The sequence below is a fragment of the Grammomys surdaster genome, unplaced genomic scaffold (assembly GCF_004785775.1).
Source record: "Grammomys surdaster isolate TR1022 unplaced genomic scaffold, NIH_TR_1.0 125429, whole genome shotgun sequence".
NCBI lineage: Eukaryota > Metazoa > Chordata > Mammalia > Rodentia > Muridae > Grammomys > Grammomys surdaster.
Window position 1 is genome coordinate 764,188 of NW_021620296.1, and position 23,140 is coordinate 787,327.

The 23,140-nt window shown below is 54.9% G+C and overlaps 3 protein-coding genes across 4 annotated transcripts in view; 2 read left to right on the plus strand and 1 right to left on the minus strand.

Moving 5' to 3' along the window:
- Gdf1 (growth differentiation factor 1) lies at positions 1 to 15,276 on the plus strand. The gene is made up of 8 exons (XM_028786078.1): positions 1 to 335; positions 2,463 to 2,622; positions 5,487 to 5,667; positions 6,751 to 6,912; positions 7,336 to 7,483; positions 7,592 to 7,701; positions 13,248 to 13,976; positions 14,387 to 15,276. Exons 7-8 carry the CDS (start codon positions 13,682 to 13,684, stop codon positions 15,163 to 15,165), a joined length of 1,074 nt encoding a protein of 357 aa, XP_028641911.1. The 5' UTR covers positions 1 to 335; positions 2,463 to 2,622; positions 5,487 to 5,667; positions 6,751 to 6,912; positions 7,336 to 7,483; positions 7,592 to 7,701; positions 13,248 to 13,681; the 3' UTR covers positions 15,166 to 15,276.
- On the plus strand, positions 87 to 13,350 carry Cers1 (ceramide synthase 1). Its single transcript, XM_028786079.1, has 7 exons — positions 87 to 335; positions 2,463 to 2,622; positions 5,487 to 5,667; positions 6,751 to 6,912; positions 7,336 to 7,483; positions 7,592 to 7,701; positions 13,248 to 13,350. Exons 1-7 carry the CDS (start codon positions 87 to 89, stop codon positions 13,288 to 13,290), a joined length of 1,053 nt encoding a protein of 350 aa, XP_028641912.1. The 3' UTR covers positions 13,291 to 13,350.
- Upf1 (UPF1 RNA helicase and ATPase) overlaps positions 15,211 to 23,140 on the minus strand; it is a 21,589-nt gene continuing 13,659 nt past the window's right edge. For both annotated transcript variants that reach the window (XM_028786075.1, XM_028786077.1), the window contains exons 9-24: positions 23,030 to 23,138; positions 22,786 to 22,945; positions 22,593 to 22,711; positions 22,099 to 22,263; positions 21,908 to 22,022; positions 21,179 to 21,322; positions 20,686 to 20,899; positions 19,271 to 19,388; positions 18,870 to 19,026; positions 18,200 to 18,342; positions 17,659 to 17,833; positions 17,443 to 17,524; positions 16,842 to 17,003; positions 16,545 to 16,762; positions 16,197 to 16,319; positions 15,211 to 16,096 (exon numbers count right to left, since the gene is read on the minus strand). In XM_028786075.1, coding sequence (XP_028641908.1) covers positions 16,200 to 16,319; positions 16,545 to 16,762; positions 16,842 to 17,003; positions 17,443 to 17,524; positions 17,659 to 17,833; positions 18,200 to 18,342; positions 18,870 to 19,026; positions 19,271 to 19,388; positions 20,686 to 20,899; positions 21,179 to 21,322; positions 21,908 to 22,022; positions 22,099 to 22,263; positions 22,593 to 22,711; positions 22,786 to 22,945; positions 23,030 to 23,138 — 2,201 coding nt within the window. In that variant the 3' untranslated portion in view covers positions 15,211 to 16,096; positions 16,197 to 16,199. The remainder of the gene's footprint in view (positions 16,097 to 16,196; positions 16,320 to 16,544; positions 16,763 to 16,841; positions 17,004 to 17,442; positions 17,525 to 17,658; positions 17,834 to 18,199; positions 18,343 to 18,869; positions 19,027 to 19,270; positions 19,389 to 20,685; positions 20,900 to 21,178; positions 21,323 to 21,907; positions 22,023 to 22,098; positions 22,264 to 22,592; positions 22,712 to 22,785; positions 22,946 to 23,029; positions 23,139 to 23,140) is intronic.

The following is a 23,140-nucleotide window of genomic DNA, read 5'->3' on the forward strand; positions in this document are numbered from 1 at the left end:
GCCTGGCTGCAGCGCGCTTGACGCGAGGACGCGCAGCAACTGGGACGGGTGCAGGCAGCAGCGGAGACGGCGGACGAGCGGATAGCATGGCTGCTGCGGCGACGACCACCGGGCTCGAGGCGCCAGAGCCCATGCCGAGTTACGCACAGATGTTGCAACGAAGCTGGGCCTCAGCGCTGGCGGCAGTACGGGGCTGCGGGGACTGCGGCTGGGGACTGGCGCGCCGCGGCCTGGCGGAGCACGCGCACCTGGCTGCACCCGAGCTGCTGCTAGCCGTGCTCTGCGCTCTGGGGTGGACAGCGTTGCGCTCGGCAGCCACCACGCACATCTTTCGGGTCAGTAAGACCTGGGGACCCCTGAGAACTGCATATGGGAGAGTGAGTGGGGCCTCTCCTCACTTATTCCTATGTCCATGGTGGTGGCTGGGAAATGGGGGGCTTGGATCTGGAGATGCCCAGGATGTTGGGGCCTCAGGCTATCGCGAGACCCTTTGCGCGGGTTGGGTGCGGGGGTGTGGCTGAATTGGGGTGACGCTGTGATGGATTTGGTGTCCAATATAGCGTGGGATGTTCTGGGTCCAGGGAAACAAGATCCACACCCTGTCCTGGGTCGTTTCGATAGAATCTAGGTTATTTGCGCCATACAACCTCTGGGCTGTTGCGGACCGGAGGACGGACCTGGGGCCCTTCCTGAGGCTCAGCTTGGGGATCAAAGAGCCTACATCCTGGACCAAGAGGCCTCGAGATATACAGAGGTCACCCGTGCCCTGCGTCACGGGGAGCTGCTGAGCCTACACCCAGTCTGTACAGTCGAGGCTCCGCCCCTGTCTGGGGTCCACATCACCCCCAACTAGTGATGGCACAGACTTGCGTGTCATGGGGCAGCAGAGGGGCTCAACCTTGGAAATGACCCTGTCTGTGTCAAGGATGGATTCTGCCGCCCCCATGGGGTGATAGTCAAAATGTTCCCTTTCTGGCAACTAGGAAGGCCACCGCCCAGGTCTGAAGATTGACCCTGTAGTGATTGTACTGATGACATTGGCCCTGTGAGCCTATTCTTTACCTCTCCTGGGGTGAGGGGGTCTTTGTGCCATTTGGGCCAGTACCATGGTGGATACTCCCCAGGGGACTAGCTGGGGACATCCCATCCCCGTCTAACTGAAAGTGGCAGGGGGGTGCAGGGACAGAGAGCATTGTGCCAACAAAGGGGCCTTTCTCTTCTGGTGGGAAAAGGCTGTTCCTTGTTAGGTCAAGACAGGGTGTTGTCCAGCTCCAGAGCCCACCCTGCCTGGTGTCACCCACTGGAGGGATCAACTTCAGCACCCAGCTGCTGGGGAGAAGTCGAGGCAAGAGTGAGAAGGGCCGAGGCGCAGGCGCCGTGCAGCCATGGTCCCCATCTGCCTTGGCCCAGACACCCTCTTGGCGCCCAGCTGGGATGCTGGAGGTCTTGAGGCGGCCTGATGCCACCTCAGTTCCACCCTCACCCTTCCTTAGAAAGGGGTGGAGGGGCTGTCCCACTATCCAAGCTCAACTTGGCAGCAGCCTGGTTGCTAGGGGTTACAGGAGCTGGGCTCTGGCTGTCTCCATGACAACTGCAGAGTGCTCTGTGCTCCTTGGGCCCCCTCAGCCTTCAGAGGAAGGGGGCTGGGTTTGGTGTTCAGCTTTGGAGCTCCATCCCCAGGGTGCTGGAGCCTTCCCTGACTCTAGTCTGCCTATTCTAACTGTCTTTTGTAGTTTTTGAGACAGTCTTTCACTCTGAAGCCCAGGTTGGTGAAACTCATAGCAATCCTCCTGCCTCAACTTCCCAAGTGCTGGGATAATGCACCTTCTAATTCAGGGCACACTCTCCTGTGGCATCTCTGTGTCCCCAAAGTCAGGTTGCAGCACCACCACATGATTCCCTTTCACCTTTGTCCCCTCCCCCTTCTCCCCCTAACACCACCCCGTTTCTCTTAGTAGACTCCATCTTCACAGTCTTTGGTCCCCCAGCTTTCCCTCCTAGGTGCTCTCTCATACTCAATTTCCCTTCCTGTCTTCCTCCCAGGGTGGTGGAGCATTGGTGTTTTCAAGTTTTCCTGTCCCCTAAGGTATTTTCCTACAACAGTCAGGTCATCCTCCTATCTCCCTCCCTGACACACCCCCATTCCCTGCTAGGACCTAAGCCCCCAGATTCCCTGGGCTCCATTGCCTAAAGCCTGAGTGTGTTACCGCACCCTGCCCTCTCCCCTTCCCTCTCCTCTCCCCTTCCCTCTCCTTTCTCCAGGCCACACAGGACAGCTGGGTGCTAAGTTTAGCCCTTATGGGCTGACACAGAGGCTCTGGTTACCCTAGATGATATGGGCACAGAGGCCCAGCCTTCTCAATGCCACCGAGCCTACTGAGCCTACTGAGTGGGCCTCCCTTTGCCCAATGGAGGAGCCTCAGGCTCCCCAGTAATAACCATTCCCCACCATGTCCCCACAGCCCCTGGCCAAGCGGTGTCATCTGCAGCCTAGAGATGCCGCCAGGCTACCTGAGAGCGCCTGGAAACTTCTGTTCTACTTGGCCTGTTGGAGCTACTGCGCGTACCTGCTCCTGGGCACCAGTTACCCTTTCTTCCATGACCCGCCCTCTGTCTTCTATGGTAAGAATCCTGTGGGACCAGTGCAAAGAACTCTGTGGAGTCTGTCAAGGTAGTACAGGCTACCCTGACAACCCAAGTTCTATCCTTGGGACCCACATGGTGGAAAGGAAGAACTAACTCTTAAAAAGTTGTTCTCTGACCTCCACATGTACACCGTGTCATGCACTCATGGACAGGTGTATACATTCTCCACCCCACCCACCCCTGCTCCTCGTGGAGGGGGCCTAATGAGATATTTCAAGGAAAGTCTTGATATCAGGCCAACCCCACAAGACAAGACTGGCTATGGACCCCTGGAAGTAGAGTGGTCAGAAGAGGGCTTCCATCAGAGGCAGTGCTGCAAGGGCCTGTGCAAAGGCCCTGGGGTGTTATAGGATGATTCTGTGAAGACTCAACTCTTGGCTAGAATTTCAGCTTCAGAGATGGATAAGGGTGGAGATCTGTAGGTGTAAAAATGTACAAAGTGGGAGGGGCTCCTACCATAGGAATTATCAGTGATCTAGGAGGTGCAGAGACATGCTTTCTGAGGGGGACAGGGATAGGCTGAGAGGACTCTTTCTGGTGGTACACAACTAGGACCTTAGGTGACTTTCTCCACATGGAAAGTACCATGCAATTTTTTTCCTATGGAGTCCAGAATGGCCCAAAATTGGGGATGCTACTGCCTCAGCCCCCTAACTGCTAGAATTCAAGGTGCAAATTTGAGTTCAAAAAGGAGTGGCGTTAGTTGCATTCAATGTGCTTTTATGTAGGTAATTCAAGAAAGGATAACTGGTGCCCAGGAGCAGGTAGGTGGAGGGACAGGGACCCTACTGAAGGTTACTTTGGCTGAAGTGTGCAAAGTGAGGCAGTGCAGGTAGGCACATGGTCCTGTTTTGTTGTTTTGTTTGAAACAAGGTCTTCCTGTGTAGCCCTGACTGTCCTAGAACTCACTATGTAGCCAGGCTACCCATAAACTCACAGAGATCTGCCTGCTTCTGCTCCCTAGAGTGCTAGGATGAAAGACGTGCACTGTTGTGGGTAGCTGACAGACCCATGGTTGGCCCATGCTTGAGACAGGGTGTTGTGCATTTACTGTACATCCACAGGTTTTTGTGGATTTTTTTCTGAAGATGAAACCAAAGAGACTCCTGTATACTGGGCAGCATGTCACAGCTGATCATGATCACACATCACTGAGGGATTCTAAGCTGTCCCTCTACTCTTTACTCCTGAGTCACGCCCATAGCCACTCACTGGTCAGTTCAAGGCAGGGACTCTACCCCTGAGCCTCTGCCCCAGGCCGAAGCGTGGTGTACCAGGTCGGCTTGTGCTAGACACAGTCAGGAGGAGGCTCCCAAACCCTCCAGGGGACATCCAGGCTGTTCATAGCAAGAAGTACCAAGGGGACAGTTCAGGGAGGTGGCCTGTGGATATATTAACAGGGACAGGGACCCTACTGAAGGTGACTTTGGCTAAAGTGTGCCAAGTGGGGCAGTGCAGGTAGGCACAGTGTGAGGACTAGGGACTTGCTGGAAGACGGGAACTGTGGGGGGTTTGTCTCCCTCTTTTAAAAAAAATATCTGTTTCTATCAATGTGGGAGGGACACATGTGCATGAAGGTTTTGGGAATTGGTTCTCTCTCCCGTCAAGTGGAGCCCTGAAATGAAAGCCAGGCCATCTGGTTTGGTGACAAGTGCCATTACCCACTGAGCCTTCCTGTGGAACTTTTTGGAATTTTGTACAGGGTCTCATGCAGCCTACGATGGTCTCAAACTTTACTGTGCTTCTGCGTCAGGCCCAGTGCTGGCTGGAGGTCAGAGGTCAACTCTGGAGAGTCACCTCTCTCTTCTACCTTCTGTGGGCTCTGTGGCCAGGATTCTGGTTGCCAGGCATTTGAAGCAAGCATCTTTGCCTGTGGGGCTGTCTTGCTAGCCCTAATGAGTCCTTCAGTGACTCTATTGCTTGGCTGCCTGAGCGGGGGACACAGGTGCCACAAAGGCCCAGACAGATTCAAAAGGACCTTGGGGACAGAGCATGGTGATAGGCGAGAGGCACAAGTGGGGAGCAGTGGGTGGTACAGGGCTTACCAGGGAGGGAGACAAACGCCTGAGTGGGGACTGATATGCCTAGAGGCATGGGAAGGCTGAAGTGGGGGACATAGTCTACAGGCAGGGTCCTCTGTATGAGACCCACCCAGCACAAGTGAGGCCACTGGACCAGGCATCATACAGGAGGCCGCTCTGTCTGCAGGGTGGGCCTGGAGAAATATGGCCAGGCATGATGGCACATACTTGTCATTTCAGACTGAGGCAGGAGCATTGCTATGAGTTCTCAGGCCAGCCTGGGCTACCTAATGATTTTCACACAACAGCAACAACAACAACATATGCTAACAACATGGGGCTGGAGCTGAGGTGGTAGAGCCTGCCCAGAGGCCCTCGGTCCTGTCCGTTTCAATCAGGCTACCTCCACACACACAGCATCCCAGCACTCAGGGAGTGGAGGCAGGAGGATTATGAGTTCAAGATCATCCTCTCTGCGACATAGAGATTTTTGAAGTGAGCTCAGCCTACATGAGATCCTGACTCTGACTCAAACACAGGCAAAGGCTGGTGAGATGGCTCACCTGGGTAAGGTGCTGGCTGCTGAGCCTGATGACCTGAGTTGATCCCTGGGAACCCACAGAGTGGAAAGAGTGGAAACCCTGTCCTCTAACCTCCCCACAGGATCCTGTGACAGGCAGGTGCACACACACGTTCACAATAAATAACCTTCTGGATGAATAGACTCACAGCCTCCCCATGCTGAGCACATGCCGTGAGGCTGTGTGGGGAAGTCTCAGGGGACACAGAGGCCCTGACTGTGCTGGTGACTCTCCCTAGACTGGAGGTCAGGCATGGCCGTGCCCTGGGACATAGCGGTCGCCTACCTGCTGCAGGGAAGTTTCTACTGCCATTCGGTCTATGCCACCATGTACATGGACAGCTGGCGCAAGGACTCGGTGGTCATGCTGGTGCATCACGTGGTCACCCTACTCCTCATCGCCTCTTCCTATGCCTTCCGGTGAGTTCATCAGGAGAGAGCGGGCAGGTAACAGAGGCCGGCTAGGGCTAGTGTGAAAGCGAGGCTCAGGGGTGTGTGAGGCCTGGAGAGGGGCTAGGGACCTATCCCCACTCTCTGCTCCCTTGGGCCTAAGCCTGTGTGACACCCTTTTCAAAAACTCCTTTCACATTTATTTATTTGGGAGGTGGCGTGGAGGTCTTTCAGGATTTGATTTTTCTACCACGTGCGTCCTGGAAATTGAACTCAGGTGTCAGGTTTGGTGGCAGTGGCTTTACCCACTGAGCCATCTCGCCGCCCACCTGTATGACGACTTCCACCCAGACATACAGCAAGGGTCTGACTCAAAGGGGATCCAGAGACAGAGCAGATCTCCTGAAGTTCGAGAGCCCCCGCGTTCCCACCTTCTCAGGGACCGAGACCAGAGCTCCAGGCCCGAGCTACACCACAACACTCTGTCTCTAACAGAATGGAGGCTAAGCTGGGTGCGGGCCAAGATAGGTGAGGCTGTGCATTCAAGGACATCAAGAGCTGTGACAGTGACACCTGACTCAAAGAAGGGGAGCCGAGAAACGGCCCACAGCTAAGAGCACTGTCCTCTCAGGGACATAAGTTTCCGGTCCTTGTCCACATGGTGGCTCGCCTGTGACTCTGCTTCAGGGCACTGACGACACTGCCCACCGCGGTCCCTGGCATGCGCACCCCACACAGACATAGATAACACAGTAAGAGTAAGAGAGGCTCCAGCCGGGGCTCATGGTTAACAGCGTGTGAACTGTTCTTTTGGGGTTTGCTTTTTTGTGTTTATGGGAGTTTTGTCTGCATAGTGTGGGATCCCCTGGAACTGGGGTTACAGGTGTTTGTGAGCCCCCATGTGGGTTTCAGGAACCAGACTGAACCATCTTTCCGGCCTCAGTTCCCAGGACAGTGTTCCAGGAATCTGATACCCTCTCCTGGGCTCTGCAGGTGCTGCCCACAGATACACAGTTATATACACACAATCAAACAACAACGAAAGCCCACCATGTGGGCCTGGGCACATGGCCCTGGCACTGCAGTCTTGGTGTGATTGTCCCCACTCTGCAGGTATCACAATGTCGGCCTCCTCGTGTTCTTCCTCCATGATGTCAGTGATGTACAGCTGGAGTTCACCAAACTCAACATTTACTTCAAGGCCAGGGGTGGGGCCTACCATCGCCTGCACGGACTGGTGGCCAACCTGGGTTGCCTCAGCTTCTGCTTCTGCTGGTGAGAGGGGTGGGCCAGACAGGAGAGTGTTGTGGCTCAGTGGATAGGTAAGGCCAGACAGGAGGGGTGTGCCTTGTTGGATTGTGGGCAAAACAAGGAAAGAGGGGGCGTGGCTTATTGGGGGTCGAGGCATGAATGGTTGGGGTCTGTGGTTGGTAGAAGATAGGGCCATAGAATAGTCCAGGGGGAGAGGCTGATTGGTAAGTCCAGAAAGTCTAGTCCAGAAAGGCCTGTCCAAGCAGGAAAAGGGCAGGGCCTGGCGTGGTGGGGCTGCCAGGCCAAGGCCCTGAGAAAGAAACAGAAGTGGGTCAGGGGACCCTGGGAGTGAGTGACAAATGGATGCTGAGGGCGGCAGGGAGGAGCTGGCAGAAGAGGGGAGCCTGCTGTTCCTCACCCAGTCTTCCTGACGGCCCCTCCCTCCAGGTTCTGGTTCCGCCTCTACTGGTTCCCGCTCAAGGTTCTGTATGCCACCTGCCACTCCAGCCTGCAGTCCGTGCCCGACATTCCGTACTACTTTTTCTTCAACACTCTGCTGCTGCTCCTCACAGTCATGAACATCTATTGGTTCCTGGTGAGTCCCGCCCTCCCGGTCACTCTCAGGCCTGCGAGGGGCCCGTGTGCAGGTGCAAAGGGCCTGTGGCAGCCACAGGATTTCATGGGTGCCTTTTTCTTCCCACAGTACATTGTGGCTTTCGCAGCCAAGGTGCTGACTGGTCAGATGCGTGAGCTGGAAGACTTGAGGGAATATGACGCTCTGGAAGCTCAGACGGCCACGCCCTGCAAAGATGAGTGAGTGAGGCGGAGCCTCAGGCCCTAGCTCCTTCTTTCAGGTGTGGCTCTTCTGGTGTGGCTCCTGAGAATGCTGGCAGCCCTCAAGGAAAGAACCTGAAGCAGAGGCTTGGCTATGTAGCCAGAAATGTAACATCTGGGAATGAACCAGAGAAGCCTGTCAGGGCTGAGAGCTGCTTGCCAGGCCCAAGGAGCGTGCAAGAGGCTGGGTCAGGCCCAGCCGTGAGCTCCAGCTCCCAAAGCACAGCAAACACAGCAAGCACAGGGCTCAGGAGAACGCAAAAACACTGTCTACCTGGCTCTGTTAGCTTGGAGTCTGGGCTTGGCTCAAGCAGGGGACCTCACCAACCCTAATCTGGGCAGACAAACAGGCTTTGCATGCAGACTCCTGAGACAGTATGATTAGCATTAAGCAGAAGCAAGGGCAGGAGGCTGTAGAAAGTTCCAGAAGGTGCAAACCAGCCAGACCTTGGGATGTGTTAGCTCAGATACCATGAGGCAGAAGGTAAAGAAGGAGAGAGCTGGGCAGTGGTGGTACACGCCGTTAATCCCAGTACTTGGGAGGCAGAGGCAGGTAGATTTCTGAGTTCGAGGCCAGCCTGGTCTACAGAGTGAGTTCCAGGACAGCCAGGGATATACAGAGAAACCCTGTCTGAAAAAGTAGAATAAGAGGAAGAGGAGAAGGAGGAAAGGAGGAAAAAGAGGAAGAGGAGGAAGAAGAGGAGGAGGAAAAGAGAGTAGTCAGTGCTCTTAACCACTGAGCCACCCTTCCTCAGTGGTCTTCAACTTTCCCAGTGCTGTGGCCCTTTAATAACAGTTCCTCATGTTGTGGTGACCCCAACCATAAAATTGTTTCATTTCTACTTCATAACTGTCATTTTGGTACTGTTATGAATGGTAATGTAAACATTTGATATCCAGGACCTCTGATATATAACTCCTATGGGTTGAGAACCAGTGCTCTAGACCCTGGACCTAAGTTCTTTTAAAAAGTTATTTGTCCACTTATTTTGTGTATTTGGATGCTTCTCTGCATGTGTGTCAGTGTGTCACTTGTGCACCTGACTCCCACAGAGGTTCCAAGAGAGCCTCTGACCCCCTGGTACTGGAATTACAGACCTTTATGAGTCACAGTGTAGATGCTGGGATTTGAACCTGAGTTCTCTGGAAGAGCAGTCGCTGCTCTTAAGCAGTGCGTGGTTCTAAATTCTTGAGAAGGGAATGGAGTGGGGCTGATGCCATCCACTACTAACCCACTACTGACCCTAGCACTCAGGAGGCTGGGGAAGGAGGATCTCCTTCAGTTCCAGGACAGCGTCAACTACAGAGAAACTGCTTTTCAAGAAAAGACCTATACACACAAATAGAAGCATCTCAGCCCTGCTACCTCTGGGGCTGCAGAAGAAGTTGTTGAGGCCAGAGCTAGCACCAGGGCATAGTGAGTGCCTTAGTCTACTTCCTGCTCCTGTGATAAAACATTGACCAAAAGCAACTGGGAGGAGGGAGGGTTTGAGTTATACATCCCAATCACAGCTGAGCATAGAGAGAAGTCAGTGCAGGAAGCCAAAGCAGAGATCTTTTTGGCTAGCCCTCATTGCCCACTCAGCCTTCTTCCTTCCTTCCTTCCTTCCTTCCTTCCTTCCTTCCTTCCTTCCTTCCTTCCTTTTTTCCTTCCTTTTTTCCTTCCTTCTTTCCTTCCTTCCCTCCCTCTCTCCCTCTCTCCTTCCCTCCTTCTCTCCTTCCCTCCTTCTCTCCTTCCTTCCCTCCTTCCCTTCCTCCCTCTTTTCTTTCTTCCTTTCTTTTTTTCTCCCATTGGTTTTTCGAGACAGGGTTTTATGTGTAGCTCTGGCTGTCCTGGAATTTGCTCTGTAGACCAGGCCTTGGACTCACAGAGATCTGCCTGCCTCTGCCACCTTAGTGCTGAGATTAAAGGTGTGTGCCACCACCTTCAGGCATCCTTCTTATAGCACCCAGAGCCACCTGTCCAAGGGTGGACCCACCTACAGTGGGCTGAGGTCTTTCACATTGATCAATTAATCAACAAAATGTTCCAGACTTGCCTACAGGTTAATCAGATGGAGGTCTATTCTCAGTTGAGGTTCCTTCTTCCCAATGACCTCAGTTTGTGTTAACTTGACAATGGACCATTTGCCAGCTGGACACACAAACACATCAGTAGTAAACCATAACCTTTCCTTTCTTTTTCTCCCCAATATCTCATGTTAATGTTAACTAATGTTAATGTTAGGATTATATAAAACACAGTCCAACTTTTACAAGTTATATTAAACACAGTCCAAGTGTTTAATTTTTTTTAACACTAGGCATGGTGGCACATGCCTTTAATCCCAGCCAGAAGTCAGAGTCAGGTAGATCTCTGTGACTTCACAGCCAGGCTGGTCCACACACTGAGTCCCAAGCCTGATAAGGATACTTAGTGAGAGTTTTTCTCAAAAAGCAAACAAGTCAAGTGGTGGTGGTATACACCTTTAATTCCAGCACTCAGGAGCCAGAGGCAGGTGAATTTCTGTGAGTTTGAGGCCAGCCTGGTGTGTGTGATCCCCAAGGTAGACAGGGCTGCACAGAAAAACCCTGTCTAGGAAAAATAAATTAATAAAAACAAAAAACTTCATCATTTAAAAGTTCAACCACGCCGGGCAGTGGTGGCACATGCCTTTAATCCCAGCACTTGGGAGGCAGAGACAGGCAGATTTCTGAGTTCGAGGCCAGCCTAGTCTACAGAGTGAGTTCCAGGACAGCCAGGGCTACACAGAGAAACCCTGTCTCAAAAAACCAAAAAAAAAAAAAAAAAAAAAAGTTCAACCACTCTTAAATTTATTTGAAGTTTCTTAATTGTGGACTCCTATAAATTCCTTACTTCAAATTGGAAGAACCAGGACACACACACAATCAAAGTGGACCAAAACCAAATTCCAGTGGTGTAAATGAAATCTGAACCTCAATGTCACACATCTGGGACTCACTCAAGATCTTCTGGACTCCAAAGGGCTCGGGCAGCTGCAGCCTGTGGACTTTGCCGTACACAGCACACAGCTCCTGTTGGCTCCACTCTGCTTGCCATCCCATGGCAAGGACTCTCCAACATGCTGGCATCGCCACCTTCACCAGTGACCCTCTCATGCCTTCAAACCAGCACCACACGTGAGACTCTTGCAGCTGACAAGGAAGGTGACCCCCTCTGGACCACAGCTCTTGTGTCCTGACCCTGAGGAAACAGTCTTAGGAAGACTTCACCTCAATGATGCTGGTCTCAGTCGCAGTTGATTCTCAGCCCCCACTGACCAGAAAGTGATAATCCCATCAGGCAAGAATAAGACCACTACCACAATTTTTGAACCAAATTTGAAGCAAGCTTTATTCTGTTCTGGCCAGGATGACAGACACTGGTCAGGTCCATACCTGGGATTCCCAGAGAATAGTGCTGAATTAGGTTACCTAGGTGCTTATAAGACAAAACCCATTAGGCTACACACTTCCTCCCTTCATCCACTGAGGGCAAGCATATGGCAAGTGGGGCTTACAGGTTAGACGCATCACTGTTTTGTAGGTTTCTTAAGCACAGTAATTTCAACTTAAAACGTAACTTTAGCCCTCACAAAACCTCATCTCTGTAGCTCAAAAGATTTTACAGCCCTGATAAGAGTCGCTGGTCTTCGTGTTTGTCACTGTGGCTAGATGGCAGCAAGCCCCACGGTAGCCACAGCAAAAGCTCATGTCCTGAGGAGCTGCAGGCATTCAACAGAAAGCACAAACTCGAGGTCGGGTGAGGCCTAAAGCAGTGACCGCTAGCTTCCAGGACATGCTGTCTCTAGAAAAGCTGCAGCTTTTAATTCTTCCCACACAGTGGCACCAACTGAGGACCAAGTGTTCAGGTATACAGGGTGCCGAATGAATGCAGGGGCCCAGGACGGGTGTGTACTGCTGCTCTGAGTGTGAAAACTGAGCCAGAGGATGAGGGCTGAGTGAGCCTGCTGGAGGGACAGCCAGTCTGTCTTGCTCTGATGTAGGCAAAAACCTCAAAGTCAAAGGGCCACTGAAGCAGCTGGCTTGGGAAAGCATTAGACCAAAGAATGAGTGAACTCAGGCTTATGGCTTAAACTGCTGTTTGTCTAGATGGAGTTCAAAGTGGGGGAGGGGTTCATTTGGGGTGTGTTGACTTGAAGTGATATCTTTTTGTTTTTTCTTTTTTCTTTTCTTTTTTTTTTGTTTTTTTGTTTTTTTTTGTTTTTTCGAGACAGGGTTTCTCTGTATAGCCCAGGCTGTCCTGGAACTCACTCTGTAGACCAGGCTGGCCTCGAACTCAGAAATCTGCCTGCCTCTGCCTCCCAAGCGCTGGGATTAAAGGTGTGCACCACCACTGCCCAGCTTGTTTTGTTTTTCAAGACAGGGTTTCTCTGTATATCCCTGGCTGTCCTGGAATTCACTATGTTACTCTGTAGACCAGGCTGGCCTCCAACTCAGATTCATCTGCCTCTGTCTCCCAAGTGTCAACTACCACCACCCAGCCCTTAAAGTGACATGTTTAATGTGAGGTCTGTAGAGAGATGGTGAGGACATATTAAGGAAGCTTCTAGAACATTCTAGAGGTTTCCACAAGGCTTAAGAGAACGGGGTTGAGAGACACTTAACCTTGTATGAGGCTGGAAGGCCTGCTTGCTACAGAACTCACATACAGAGTAATGCTTGGGAATGCAGCAGCACCTCGGGCCCTGAGGGCCTGACCTCTTTCCCTGGAGCCACCTGCTCTGCCTCATTTAAGGAAGTTCGTGGCATCCCCTCAAAGCACAAACTGCACAGAGATGAGGGATACCAGGGACCCCTGCCAACTATAGCTCCCTGTGCCCGTCCCTCACGAGCTGACTACTGAAGGCTGGGAAGGGTAGAGGCAGAAACTGCTGGGCTTTTCCCTTCTTAAGGGAACCTCAGTCTGGCCAATACCTCCTGCAAGAATTGCTTGACCAATCAGGTTGCCATTCTCTGAGTGACAGGGAGAATGAAATTTACTGTATTAGTTAGAAACTCTAGTGTCTGGTACGGTGGTCTATGCCTTTACTACCAGCACAGGTGAAGCAGAGGCAGAGAAAGGTGCATCTCTGAGTCTGAGGTCAACCTGTTCTACAAAAGGAGCTCCAGGTTAGCCAGGTCCACAAAGCGGGATCCCATCTCAAAAAAGAAAGCCTAAAACTTCTCATAACTGGGTCTCAGGGTGCAGCTCCACCATAGAGTGCAGCCGAGGTCTGCCTTCCACCCCCAGCACTGGGGGAACCTTTCAAACTTTGCCAGAGATTCTGAGTGCCCGGAAGGGAGTTTGTGGGTAGAGGAGGGACGTAGCGAAGCGCCATGGCAGGGACGGTCTGGGTGGGAACCAGGGAGCGAGTGCTGTTTGGCAGGGACCCTAGTCAATGCTACCTGTCTGGGGAGGGAAGAGGGCCCTTGTGGAGGTGGAAGTAGGGGAGGAGGATATTCAACAGGGAGAGAGAAGCATGAGCTTCCCGGACTAATCTGTCTCTACTTCTGGCCCCCAGGAAGCCGCTGAGGAATGGCCTCGTTAAGGACAAGCTCTTCTGAGTCTGTCCTCAACTCCCGCCATCCAGGACTCTGTCTCATCCTACCTGGGATACTGGCCCCGCCCCTGGAGACTCAACCCAGTCCCTGGAGGTCTGTTCCCACCCTTGGAAGCCTGACCCCGCCTTTGGCGGCATGGCCTCGCCCCCAGGACAGTGGCCACGCCCTAAGATGCCACCCTTCTCCAGGGACTCTGGCTGCCCGCAGCTCCGCCTTTCACATCAGTTCTCGACCACCCACCTTGGGACCGCCTCCCAGTCCTGCCCTCTGGATCAGTGGGGTCCGGACACGCCCCCTCCAGGACCTCAAAGCACCCCCGACCTACGGTCACCAGCCCACTGGTCCTGGACACAGTGGGCTCCGCTGACTCTTTTGGACACCGCCTGGGAGGAAAATGCTCCCTGTCTGCCACCGTTTTTGCGACCACCTCCTCCTTCTGCTCTTGCTGCCCTCGACGACCCTGGCCCCCGCGCCAGCATCATTGGGCCCCGCTGCCGCCCTGCTCCAGGTTCTCAGGCTTCCGGAAGCGCCCCGGAGCGTCCCCACGCTCCGACCTGTGCCTCCTGTCATGTGGCGCCTATTCCGCCGCCGCGACCCCCAGGAGGCCAGAGTGGGGCGCCCTCTGCGACCATGCCACGTGGAGGAACTGGGGGTCGCCGGAAACATCGTGCGCCACATCCCCGACAGCGGTGAGTAGGGGGTTGGACAAGGGTCCATGAGGCTGAGGGTTCCCCACACGATCTGTCCAGACTGCTAGCGAGCTGGGACCCTGTTTTCTTAGTCCTCTAAAAGCAAGGACACATGCCGGCGGCTTCCCAGTGCCCAGTCTTTGCCCTGCCCCCACCCCGCCACTTCATATCCTTTGATGCCTTCCTTCAGGTCACTTTTCTGGGCCTCGAGGTAGTGGCTGGCACATCTCCTGCCCATGTCTGCAACTGTAGGCACGGCCCCCCACAGTGCCCCTTCCTTGCAGCGGGTGCCCTGCCCCCACCCCATCCGTCAGTGGGGTTCCTGAGTCTCAGAGCTTCCCTTCCTCCTTGTCTCAGCCCAACCCGTTTGCTGGGACATCGCGCCATGTCTGCTCTCCTTGCACCTCCAGGTCTGTCCTCCAGGCCCGCACAGCCCGCCAGGACTTCGGGGCTGTGCCCTGGGTGGACCGTCGTCTTTGACCTGTCGAGCGTGGAGCCCACAGAACACCCAACACGCGCGCGCCTAGAGTTGCAGCTGGAGGCTGAGAGCGAAGATACAGGAGGGTGGGAGCTAAGCGTGGCACTGTGGGCTGAGGCCGAGCATCCCGGGCCTGAGCTGCTGCGCGTGCCAGTGCCACCCGGGCTACCACTGCGCGCAGACCTACTGGGGATTGCAGTAGCCGCCAACGCATCGGTGCCGGGCACCCTGCGCCTGGTGCTGTCACTGCACCCTGGGGCCACTACAGCCTGTGGGCGCCTGGCTGAGGCCTCGTTGCTGCTGGTGACTCTGGACCCGCGCCTGTGTCCCTTGCTGCGGTCGCGGCGCCACACGGAGCCCAGGGTGGGAGGTGGTCCAGTGGGCACATGTCGCACCCGACGGTTGCATGTGAGCTTCCGTGAGGTGGGCTGGCACCGCTGGGTGATCGCGCCGCGCGGCTTCCTAGCCAACTTCTGCCAGGGCACGTGCGCGCTACCCGAAACGCTGAGGGGACCCGGCGGGCCGCCTGCACTCAACCACGCTGTGCTGCGCGCGCTCATGCACGCAGCTGCCCCTACCCCAGGTGCAGGCTCGCCATGCTGTGTGCCAGAACGCCTGTCGCCCATCTCCGTGCTCTTCTTCGACAACAGTGACAATGTGGTGCTGCGCCACTACGAGGACATGGTGGTGGATGAATGTGGCTGTCGCTGACCACCCGGGACACCCTTTTAGGGACGGCCCCACACGAAAGCAGGGACTGTTTGTTCATGTTTTATTGGTGACAAAAAGCTTAAAACAAATTTGACTAAAAATTAAGTTCCATTGCGTTGGCGCAGGTGTGCCTGGGTAAGGGTTGGGTGGCTGCCACGGGAGGTGGGGGTCCGGGGCAGGGCGTCCAGCAATGAGGCCTCTACCCACGATGGGGAAGAACCCGCGGGCCGTGCTCACGAGTTCGCCTGTGGCCTCCGAAAGCTCAAACTCAAAACAAATCCTCCGGCTGCGGTGCAGGCGGTGATCCCAGGCTGTGGGGCTCTCGGGTTTCTCCGCGCCACCTCTCCAGAAGCTCCTCGCATCTCCCAAGTGCAACAGTCAGGTCTTAGAGACAAACTGATCCAAGCACTTCCCATACTCCTTTAAAGAATCTTTGAGGGGGAGAAAAAAGGAAAGAAAAAAAAAAAACAAAAACAGAAAAACCCCAAACACCGTATTTTCTTTAAATGAAACCCCTTAGCGCTGGGACCGCGCGCTGATGCTCCTGGCCGCCCGCTTGGGCACAGAAACGCTTAGTTCGTCCTGCTAAAACGTAGCCCCTCAATCACGAGAAACAAAGAAAAAGAACAGCGGGGCCGGTCCTGGCGAGGCCTCTCCCTCTGGCGGGCACGGCGCTGGGCCGGCCTCGCAGCAGTGCGGGCCTCTCTCCTCTCGCCGCCCGCAGGGGGCGCCCGCTCCTTGGCGCTCCGCTCTGTCGTCCTCCCTGGCCGCTCTCTGCTCGCTCTCGCTCCTCTTTCCTCTCCTCGGCTGCTCACACAGTGGTGCTTCAGTTTTAGCAGTGGAAAACAGGTATCCATTTATTTTTATTTTTTATTACCCAGAATAAGATGCTGATAGACTAAGCCACATAGCTTAGCTCTTCCGCCGCTACCTGTAATCAGGGACAGGGTTAGAGATGTCAGGGCCAGCAGAGGCAGGACCTGCCAACACTCCACATCTACTGGCCGAGTCTGCCTGGGAAGACCACTTGCCTTCTAGTACTGGGACAGCCCGGTGACCCCGCCGTGCTGGTATGCCCGCTCTCCCTGGTATGTGGAGTCTTGTGAGAGTGCCACGTCAATCTGTGATTTAAACTCATCACCGAGGTAGCTGTCCTGAAAGGCAAAGGTAGTGTGAACATGGCCAGGAAAGTCCACAGCCACCCAGTCTTCAGACCCCAGAGACCAGAAAGAGACCCCATACTGCAGCCTGAGCGGCAAGGTGCCAGGCTCAGATCCACAGCACAGTTGATGTCACTCACCCTTCAGAAAGCAGTGTGATGGTCTCAAGTGTCCCCTCCCCCCACCCCCTTTCTCTGCAGGATGATGGTGCAGGCCCACCTGGGACAGTTCTGGCTGGGAGAGGCCAGGCTGGCTCATCTGGGAGGGCTGGCTCATGGACACATAGCCCTGTGTGAGGGCACCCTGAGAAAAGGGCTGCGAGGCCACGTCCTGGCTGGCCTGGCTGTTGGGAAGGGTGGTCTGGCTGGGCCCAGGAAGCCCAAAGCGGTTCTTCTGGCGGCCCCCACGGCCAGTCTTGGTTTTTGGGGTGCCCCGACCTGAAAGACAGCAGTGAAATATAGCAAGCTCTACCTGAAGCTAGGAGAGGAGCCAGGGCAATGGCGAGAAACTGCTTACCGGCAGCCGGGCCGTTGGCCTGTCCGAAGTACCCGGGTGGTGGCATGGGTGGCATGACCAGGTTGAAGGGAATGGGTATGTTCATGGCTGCCACATGGCTGGGGCCTGCGCTGATCATGCTGATCTGGTCATGGGTCTGGAAGTACATGTTCGAGGGCCGGCCTGCAAAACACTTGGATTCAGAGGCAGGGCTCCAGTAGACACTGGCTGCTGTGAACTAGTGCTGGGCCAGCCAGCCAAGTAAGACAAGCAAAGGGAGGTCGAGTGTGTCTGACATGCAGGTAGACGGGTTGGTGAGGATCTGGCCAGGATGGAACTTTCTAGGCAACTTGGGAGCTTCCAGAAAGCAGAGGCCAGCCTGGCTGAGGTAGATACCGGTTTGTCGCAGGATACAAGGGCAGCAGCAGACAGGTGGCCCCAGCAGTTCTCAAGGGACCGTGGTCCAAACCACTAGCAGAGGCCAGGCCAGCCCTTGGGGACCTGGTTGGAGACGCTACAGACACCTACTGGACAAGCTCCAGGTGGAGGCCACCCACGGGGTGACAAGTTCAGACTGGAACATGGGAAGGTAAACACACTGGTGCTTGCCAGGAAGGCTCACCCTGGCTGCTGCGGTCATAGACAGATCCGGGGATGATGGCCTCACGGGCATCATACATGGCAGTAGTCATGAAGCGGGCCCCCTGCAGGGTGGCACAAGAGCGAGGAATGTGTCAGTCAACAGCAGCAGAGGCTAGGAGCGCCCAGCTTTCCCAGGTCCCAGGCCAGCCCCCACCCCCCCGCCCTCCTGCCCCCCCACCCCCCCACCCCTGCGCACCGGGTTAACGGTGTTGACAAGTTTGCGCGGCTTGCTGAACTGCATGAGACTCTCCCGGAGGTTGTTGAGCGGCCCTTCCACTAGCGCCTTCTGCTCCTTGTAGTAGCTCAGCAGGTGGTTCCACAGGGGCTGCTTCGACAGCGCCTTTGGGTTACCCACAATGATCACGCCATATCTGTGGGGCAACCGACACGCTGAGCCCATGGCCATACCCACTCCACTCCACTGTCTAGGGTTAGCACCTTAGAGAGCTGAATGCTAGGGACTGAACAGCACTGGCCAACACACGAGGTGGCACTTGAGCAGCAGAGAGAGCTCTAGGGTGATTTGCAGCTCTCCATGCTGACCGTGAGCTCAGCCTGTGTCCTATAGGATCAGACAGCTGATCAGAAGGGCAGCAAATAGGCCATAGTGCCCAGTTCTCAAGACAGGGTGCCAGCATGCACATGTACTTCCAGGACAGACACGGGTAAAATGGGTCAAAGCAAGGGGTTTCTTGTCTTGGCTGGAGGGTGGATGGTAGCAATGGGCAGTGGCCTACCTTGCTCTGGTGAGAGCCACATTGAGACGCCGGGGGTCGTTTAGGAACCCAATACCCTGGTGTTCATTGGCCCGCACGCAGGACAGAATGATGAAGTCCTTCTCCCGGCCCTGGAAGGCGTCTACACTGGCAATCTCCACTTCCTGAATGAGACAGTATCCTGTCAGTCACAACCCAGTCCCTTGCTCTCTTGCCTCTTCCTTCAGCTGCACAGGAAGGAGCTGCATCATTAAGTATGGTACAGCCAGATGCTACAAGTCCCCAGTGACAGAGATACCACAGGCCCAATGAAGCAGAGACCGAGTAGGCTCCACGGTGCCAATCCTTAGCCATGGTATGACCAAGCATAGCTCTGCATCTGTCACACACCCAGACAGCGTGCAAGTACCATGCCCCTCAGGTGGGACCAGCTGTCCTGCCCCTCCCTGTTTAAGCCTGGACTGCTCTCTTCTGAGACAAAGCCTTACTGAACAACCTCGGCTGTCTTGAAGCTCACAATCAAGGCTGACTTCAAATTCAGAGACGCCCCTGCTCCTGTCACCAAAGTGCTGACACAGCAGCGCACTCTCTCCTTTTGCCCCCAGCTGGTCTGCTGCACTTCCTGTGGTGCCAGGCAGACCTGTACATGATGTGTGCTCATGTTCCCTCCTATGTGCTGGGCACAGGGTACCTGGTAGAGCTTTGTGTGCAGGGAGCCACTGAACTGCATGTACTGCACCAAGTAGGAGCGCTGGCCCTCGTAGGGTGTGATGATGCCAATCTGGTCAGGTTTTGCACCTGCCTTCAACAGCTTCGTTGTTATCTTCTCCACATTGGCCGCCTCCGTCCTGAGAACATCTGGCTGTCAGTGACAGGCTTCTCACAGGTCACCGGCACAGGCCTCCAGTGACCAAAGGGGCACAGGAGGCCACATGACAGTTGCCCACCCCTGCCATTTACTGAGGCCCCAGGAGAAGAAACAAGAGCCTTGTATCTTCCCCTGACATGCTATAACAAGGGAGTAAGACACTGTGGGTCTTGGGTGAGAGCCAAGGGTGGGAACGGCTCCATACCAGGGACACAGCTGCGCACCTGTTGAGGTAGGATGTGCCAGAGCTGGCAATCTCCTCCTGGCCCTGTGTCACATAGAAGAACATGGGCTTGTCAGGCTGTGGCCACTGGAAGTCAAAGCCTTTCTTGACACGATCCGCTGTCAGGGAAAGAGAAGGTGTCACCACTGAGAAGCCCACGGACTCAAGTACACCTACCACACTGAGGGGAGCAAAGGGGCTGGATCAACACTATTTAAGACATCACCACCTACTGGGTACACGGGGACACTTCCTGTGCCCACTGAGTGGTGACCAAGAGCAGCACAGCCCAGGAGACACACAGGAACCTCACATACTCTGGCAATCACACAGGGAAGAGGAGGAGGTCCAGGCAAGACCTGGCCAGCAGAGTGGTGGTGTCCCCAAATGTGGCTGCCTGGATCCACATGGCAGGCCACACACACACAGAGACACAGCTTTGAGCAGGCTCCTTCCCTGTCACAGTTCATCAAACGCAGACATTCAAATCCACACTGACTCTGAGAAGTAAGCCACCATGCTGAAGCTGTGTTTGTGTGTTTGAGAAAGGGTCTCACTATGAAGTGCAGGCTGCCCCTGACCCCCCATGGAGCCTGCCTGTCTGCTTCCCCAGTCCTGGGATTAAAGCTGAGGGCCATGCCTGGCTGTTCTAAGTTCTGTGAAAAACACCTTTATGCTGCAAAGCAAGCCTGACGAAGCCTTCACTCAGGCTTCATGGAGGACAGCAAGGCCCAGCTGGTTTCTGCATCAACCTCCAATGATAGCTTTGAGCCACAGATAGCTTCGAAGGGTGTGTGTGTGTGTGTGTGTGTGTGACAGTGTACCTATGGCTCACCTGACACCACAGCACAACAGGCAGTGCCCTCCACAGGCTTCTGTCTACTGCCCAGGCCCTCTAGGTCCTCCCAAAAGACACTGTGCAAAGACCCTGAGGGGTCACTGCCATAAGTAGTTTTAGGACAGGGCCAGAACTACATTCAAAGGTGACCTAGTGTCCTAAAATTCCGTCCCTGTTCACAGAGGCTCAAACTGCTGCAGTCAGAGGCGTCACCAGCTGCTGACCTCAGAAGACAGACTCTCACAGTCTACCTGCCTGGTCTCACTTAAGCATGTGATACGGTGACATCTCAGTCAGCCACCATCACAAGGAAAGGGTTGGGAATCCCTGTTATCAGGGCAGTTCAGTTCTAAGCACGGGGTGCCTAGCCTGGGACTGTTTAGCACAAAGCAACAGCTAGGGAGTGGAGCCAGCGCATGACCTGATCATGGTGAAAGGCACAGCAACCCAGAATTCCCAGCTCTGTATGGCCACTGTGGAGCTAACACACATCCAGCAGCACTGTGCCTGAGAAGCAGGGGTGAGCAGCACCCTGAGCGCTGTAGGGAGGGACCATAAGGACGTGACCCAACTGTTACCTGCAGTGACGCCATTCTGCAATGAGCCTTCGTAGAAGATGTTGGACGGAAAGGCGCTGAGTGCAGGGTGCATGCGGTATTGCACCTGCAGGCGGATGGGCCGGATGCCCAGCACCACCAAGCGCTCGAAGAGTGATTGTGACAGCCCGGCCTTGGCGGCCTTCTTGCACATCACCACTGGGCCCAGCTGGCAGTGGTCACCCACGAGGATCAGCTGCAGCAAGAAATCCCTCAAGTTAACCCCTCAGGCTCCAAGTTCCTAAGTGCCTACCTCAGGGACAGGGGCTCACCTCCACCATCTAAAAGCCAACAGAATGAGTCCCAGCGGGCGGGGAGAGCTGCTCAGGGCACACTGCTCAGTGCACACTGCTCGCACACCAGGAGGCGGGGCTCATGGGACTCAGCACCCTTCAAAGACCCCCTGCAGGTCTAACGTCACCCAGCACCACTACAGGAGGTGCTATCAAGGGCCACATGAGTGACAGGTACCCACCTGCTTGGCCCCGAGGACGACAGGCACCATGCACTCAGGCTCAGTGGCCTGGGTGCTCTCGTCAATGAGGATGGAACGGAACTGCATCTTGGCCAGCCTCGGGTCACCAGCACCCACACACGTGCAACAGATAACATCTGCATTCTGGGGAAGGCACAGACATCAGGGCATATGTGCCTATCTCACCATTGCCAGATGGCTTAGGGTGGGACCCGGAATGCCTCCCTCTACACCCGCCCAGCAATTGTGTGTGTAGGCACTCCTGTGATGAGCACACACAAGTTCTTCTGATGGGGTCTTGCTGTGTTGCCCAAGGCTGCCTCTCCACAGCCAGTTCCCCAACAAGTAAACAAGCCACTTCTCCTGCAGCCCAAGCATGACCAGCACAGGTGACCGTGAGCATCAAGCTTCAAACTGGTACAGCCCTCTGGAGCACAGTCCCCAGCACAGACACAGCTGTGTCTGCCAAGAGTCTCTGCGACAGTGCTGAGCTGGGGGGACCCCAGGGCTGAGACTCCAGTTTTGATGGACTGGTTTGTTAGACTGGAAACTGACAGGAGTGTCCCTGACTGCAAGCACACATCAGGGAAACAAGGACCCTCCGAGTTCTCAAAAGCAAAGACACAGACATGCCACCATACCAGGGTTCTGACCCAGACGTCTAAGTTTCTCAGGGCCCTCTGCCCACAAGAAACAGCCCCAAGGCTCCTGGGCTGGTACTGAACTCACCATAAGAAGTTCTCTCTCAGCTGTGCGCTTGAGTGCCCGGTACCGCTTCTCATCTGCAGACGACAGCTCGCCTGTCTCATCCTTCAGCTGCTGCAGCTTCTGCAGCTCGGGCATGCTACAGAAAATGTGGTGGGAGTCAGTGCCAGCAGCAGGGTGCAGCCTGTACTGAGCCCCAAGCTGGAGATACTCACCTGTCCATGTTCCTGATCTGGTTGTGCAAAGCCAGGAAAGACACTGGGGAGTCAATGGCCTCACGGCTCTTGGCACAGAGGCGTACGACCTTCAGTCCTGTCTGGTGGATCTTCTCCGTGAGCTGGTCCACGGCGATGTTACTTGGAGCACAGACCAGCACAGGCCTGCAGAGAGTGGAATAGGCTGTCAGCATCGCCCAGAGAAACTCAGCAAGGGCCCATGGGAAGGCTGTGCAGGTGTGATAGGCAGGTGCAGCCATGGCAAAGTAGAACGAGTGGATTCCTGTCACCTGCCATCATCAGCCATCATCATGTCAACGGCAACCTCACCCTTCACTCACGTGAGGGAGGTCTGTGGGTTGAACACACAGGGTGCCCGTACTGTAATCCTGTATACATTTTCTATGTGGCCCTGGCAGAGCTGTAACAGCCCACCAGGCCACACAAGACACTGCCACCTCCCACCCACAAGGCTGTTGCGACTCAGCACCTACCCATTGCCCTGTCGAGCAAGGTGGTAGACAATCGTGGCCGATGTCACAGTCTTGCCTGTGCCTGGAGGGCCCTGGATGAGGCTGAGTGGTCTCTGCAGCACAGTCTTCACGGCATACACCTGCAAGGACAGAGCATTAGCAGAGCCGCGAAGACACAGCCCCACAGACCCTGCCCCTAAGGGCCCAATGGCACCTGAGAGTGGTTGAGGTCGGGGAGTCCCTGAGCCGTGAAGCGCTTTGGCAGCTGGCACTTGATGACCACATCCTCTACCTCGTGACCCAGCAGCTTGTGGTAAATATACCCTGACACAGAGGTCTCGTCCACAGCGAAGGTCTTCAGTGCACTCTGCATCCTATAAAGACAGCCAGTGTAAAACACGTGAGCCACAAGTACTGAAGGTGGAGGTGTCCCTCAAGGGTATGGCCCTCACACAAACCTATCAAAAGAGGTCGACTTCCACACAAAATCCACTTGGAAGTTGTGGGTCACTTCCACAGGGGCGCCCACGCTGCTGCGGAGCTCAATAGCGATCTCGTCACCATAATCT